The sequence below is a fragment of the Meriones unguiculatus genome, chromosome 16, assembly GCF_030254825.1.
Source record: "Meriones unguiculatus strain TT.TT164.6M chromosome 16, Bangor_MerUng_6.1, whole genome shotgun sequence".
Taxonomy (NCBI): domain Eukaryota; kingdom Metazoa; phylum Chordata; class Mammalia; order Rodentia; family Muridae; genus Meriones; species Meriones unguiculatus.
This window is the reverse complement of record NC_083363.1, coordinates 58,322,236-58,326,350: the sequence shown is the minus strand read 5'-3', so window position 1 is coordinate 58,326,350 and position 4,115 is coordinate 58,322,236. Positions and strand designations below refer to the sequence as shown.

Here is a 4,115-nt window from a genome sequence, read left to right as displayed (position 1 = left end):
CTAAAGAGAAGAGACACCACATTAGCTCAAAGTAGCAACCTAAATGTACTCCCGAGTGTTGCAAGAGTGGCCAATGCCTTTGACCTCTCCCTGTTGGTCAGCACTCACCGGAGCCGAATAGAAGAAGTTGAACAGTATAATCCCTAAGATCAGTGTCACCACGAAGCATATGATTTTGGAGCGGTAGCGTTTGCAGAAAATGTAGCAGATAGTTTTAATAGGTGACTGGTACCACAAGAGAAAGTCATGGCGTCTGCCCACGATGGCCGGTGCCAGGGATGCAAGGCAAGAGGAACCGTCAGCTCAAGTGATCAAGAGCAAAGATCAGGGAGCCCCTCACAGCCAACCCCAAGTCTTATTTTCTGACGTCAGCCTAGCCTTGTAGGAGGAAGTAGCTTTCCCTTTCCACATGGAGGCCCACCACCCTACACCAAAGAGGAGAAAAGCGGGCTTGCACCTCTCCCCCTCGGGCCCTTACACAGGAGGGTGAAGCATAGGGAATTGGTTGGGTTCAGACTGGCCTCGCCCGGCTGGCCTGATTAAAGCTTCTCTCTCCGGCAGCATCTCAAGGGACATCTTCACTTTACCCTAGGAACACCAAAGGATGGAGCAGGGGCTGCTGTGTCAGCAGCATGGCATGCTCCTCTCGGGACCGCTTCCCTACCTCCACAGAGAAGAGGTTCCTACGGCCCCCAAGAAGCCTGCTAGAGTTAGGTTAGCTGGCATAGCGGTCCTAGTCACTTAACACCTTCCCCAGCTCCTACCGACAAACGCCACTTGTCACCATCGTTGACCTGGCAAGGCCACCATCCGGTTACGTTGGTCTTCTTAAAGAGAGACATGTGCTTCCATTGCATAGATGGCTGTTTGGAGTCCGTCTCCATCATCTTGAGCGAGCAGTGTTTGGCTTTCTGAGCCGGAAGGGGCATATCCGATAAATCCAGCTCCAAGACCCCTGGGCCCAGAGAAGGACATCAGCAACAGCAGCTCCTTATCCGGTGTCACACACCGTTCACCAGGACTCACCTAAGAAGTCATCTGGGGAGAAGAAGTCGTTGTCCCAAATCTGGATGATGAGCCGGACCGGAAACTTCATTGACGTGGGATCCAGGCTCCATATGTAGTCCTGGAGGACCGCAGCAGGCTGTTAGTGGCCTACCTCTTAGACAGTTCTCTTGGGTACCCATTGGTCAGTAGTGACAGACAGACATCAAGGAAGAGGGGTTCTGGGGGAGTACACATCCTAACGCCCTGTCACAGCTTTCAGGTCCCCAAAAGGAGGCGGGACCCATTGGACCCTAGGCCTCTTTCCACCCCTCCTCCCCACCCCTTACCTTCTGACTTCGGATGCATACGCGCTCAGTTGACAGGTAGTCCAGGGTAAAGATGAACCTCCAATTGAAGGTGGCGTCCCCGGTCAGGGAGTGGTAGTGGACATCTGTCCTCTGCATGTCCTCCTCTAGCCCAAATAGCCACCTGGGGGAACAGGATCCTTCCACCTGGGGGTTCCGTGTGTGGTCCCCCCTCCCCAAGGCACAAGTGGTGGCAGACAGGTGTTCCCCTGAGGGCTAGGAGGCCACGGCATGGCGACAGAACCAGGGAACTAGGGGCCCTCCTGCGGTGGTCCTGCTCCCGAGGTCGTGCCTCACCCCTTGACGTAAATGTCGCTCATCTTTTCTTTACTTAAAGTCTGGTCAACCAGGTCCACTTGGGCGGTTCTCCAGATGATACAGCGCAGTTCGTACCTGCAGCCACTGGGCTCTGAGGCTGGGTGGAGGGCCAGCCCCCACCCCCAGCCCCCAGCCAGCCTTGCTGAGGGAGGAGCTGCCCACAGAGCCCACGCTTGGGCAGTAAAGCTCCTGCTCAACTTGATAGAGAATTCCAGCTGTTCGGGGTTGGGGGACAGAGGCAGCCAGCACCCTGCGGCTGCACTGGGTGCCATGATCAGGAACTGGGCTTTCACATACTCACCGTTTGGACTTTCTGGGGCTGATGTTGACTGGGGGCCCGGGAGGCCCCAGCAGCTTGGGGAAGATGTCCACCCACATTTGTATTTTCCCCTAGAGCCGGGATGGATGGATTTGCTGGTTGGGGGTTGCCTGTCTCTTCGCAGTAGGATGGCATGAGGGCATGAGGCTTGGATGAGGTGGGGTTCTCACCACCCAGGGATGAGGCTTAGACATGGCAAGTATTACCCCCTAGGGGGTGAGTGTCATCTGGCAGCCCCTTTAGTTTTTGGCTGGGAAGGTGAGTGATTGGGGGTAGACAATCTGACTTGGAGACCATGAGTGGGTGTTGAGGTCTCACTTATGACTTGGGGGTGAAGGATGAGGAGGTCATGTGAGATGGCCTGTTGGTGGGGATCCATGTTGGGGTTAGGCCTCATGCACTCAGCAGCATGGAAGCCCTAAGTGAGAGGAAACCAGATGGTCAATAAGGGCGTTTTGTGTTGTGTGATCACAACCTACAGATTTCAAGCCAGCCTCAAAGTAGTGAGTCCCAAGAGAGAATTAGTAGTGAAAAAAGCGGGACATAGGGAAAAATAGCCTTGGTTTCTGCCCGTCAAACCATCTGACCATATACGTTAATTCCTCGGGAGTTGACCCATTTGAGAAAGCCAGCTTAATGAGTACGGTTATTTTAAAAACTGTTCAGCAGAAGGCTTCATGAGGGCTTCATGGGTGTGAAAGCTTTATAGAAGATGAAGCCATTTTGGTAGCTGGACAGTGAGGGACAATTATGGTGCCTTTGGGGGTCTGTATGCCTGGGTTCCTTGCCATAGAGAAGGCAGCCTGCAGTTTGGTGGCCAGAGCTGGGCTTTGCGATGTTTGTGCTCCCTGATCTATAGTGTCACCTCTCTGTCCCCAGGAGAGCAAAATAGTGGCATTATTGGTTGTAGGATGCCCTGTAACAGCTTCCCACAGCTGCCATGAGGCATCCATCTGTTCGTTACGGCCCTTTCAGGTGTGAAGTTCTCTGATGTCATTGGAGCATCTTTCTTACTGACAAATAATGCTTGGCTCCTGTCTGTGCATGTATGTGAGTTATTGGCATGTCCTTGCCTCTCACTGTAGACTATGTCCTGGGTGGATGGACACCCATATCTCCTGGTCTAGTCCAATCCCTAGGAGGCAGGAGCCGCCTCTGCAATCACATACCTGGTCAATACCTGGCTGGCTGTTATTGTACAGCGTGCGGGTCTCCACATGCTCAGGAACCAGGCCCTGGGTGTTCAGGATGTACAGTGCCAGGCGCTCCTTCTTAGGTCCCAAATTCTCCAAGGTAGGGGGTGTGGGCTCTGGATTGGAGATGGGATGGGATGAGGTCGCTGGCATTTCCGCCCGAGCCTTCCCCCACCCTGGCTGGGTGCACTTCTATGAGAAGGAAGGGGGAAGGGAAAAGATGTTTCCTCTGCACAGGGGCAACTCCTCATCTTGCCCTCCTCTCTCTGCCTGTGTTCTCACTGGTTCCCTGAGGTCACCTGCACCGTGTGGAAGTCTGCTGGGCTCACCAAAGCTCTCCAGCTGGAGCTTTTTCCCATTGTAGAAAACAGAGTCATCCTCCAGGTTAAATACAGGTGGAGGCAGCCCTTTCTGTTTGGCGTAGCGTTCCAGAAGGGAGCTCGGGGACATCTGATCCCGCCACCTAAAGGGCCCTGACCTGTGGGAGGATACAGGAGCTGCAGATAGGGAGGAGCACGTCCTGGAGACACACTGCTTTGAGCTGCAGGTGAGGGTACTAGAAATGCAGGCAGAGGCACGGGTCCAGCCAGGTTCCCAGCTTCCCAGGAAGCTGTGGGCTCACTGCTTCACCCCAGCTTGCTTGCTGAAAGGATCCACACTCACATGCAGTAGGACTTCGAGAGCCCACAACGGGCTCCAAAGCTAGACAGAAGTCGATTCTCAAGATCAATGACAGTAGTTCCAATCTCATCATCAGAAGTAACTAGGTCAAAGTCATATAGCTGGATCTCTAGGTCCTTTTCCAATGGGATGTTACAAATGAGTTCATACACCCTAGAGGCAACGCGTTAGAAGTTGGTTGTGGACTTGTACACTCTGCCTCACTGGCCAACATCTCGGCCTAAGAGTCCCCGCCCCACCTCTTCCTTCCTT

At 53.9% G+C, this 4,115-nt stretch overlaps 1 protein-coding gene across 1 annotated transcript in view; it reads right to left on the bottom strand.

Annotated features, from left to right (window-relative positions):
* The window catches only part of Fer1l5 (fer-1 like family member 5), a 47,645-nt gene that overhangs the window by 1,767 nt on the left and 41,763 nt on the right, over positions 1-4,115 (bottom strand). The window contains exons 43-52 of the mRNA XM_021631611.2: positions 3,846-4,016; positions 3,512-3,660; positions 3,159-3,298; positions 1,972-2,060; positions 1,650-1,745; positions 1,335-1,476; positions 1,027-1,126; positions 765-955; positions 479-588; positions 109-253 (exon numbers count right to left, since the gene is read on the bottom strand). Coding sequence (XP_021487286.1) covers positions 109-253; positions 479-588; positions 765-955; positions 1,027-1,126; positions 1,335-1,476; positions 1,650-1,745; positions 1,972-2,060; positions 3,159-3,298; positions 3,512-3,660; positions 3,846-4,016 — 1,333 coding nt within the window. The remainder of the gene's footprint in view (positions 1-108; positions 254-478; positions 589-764; positions 956-1,026; positions 1,127-1,334; positions 1,477-1,649; positions 1,746-1,971; positions 2,061-3,158; positions 3,299-3,511; positions 3,661-3,845; positions 4,017-4,115) is intronic.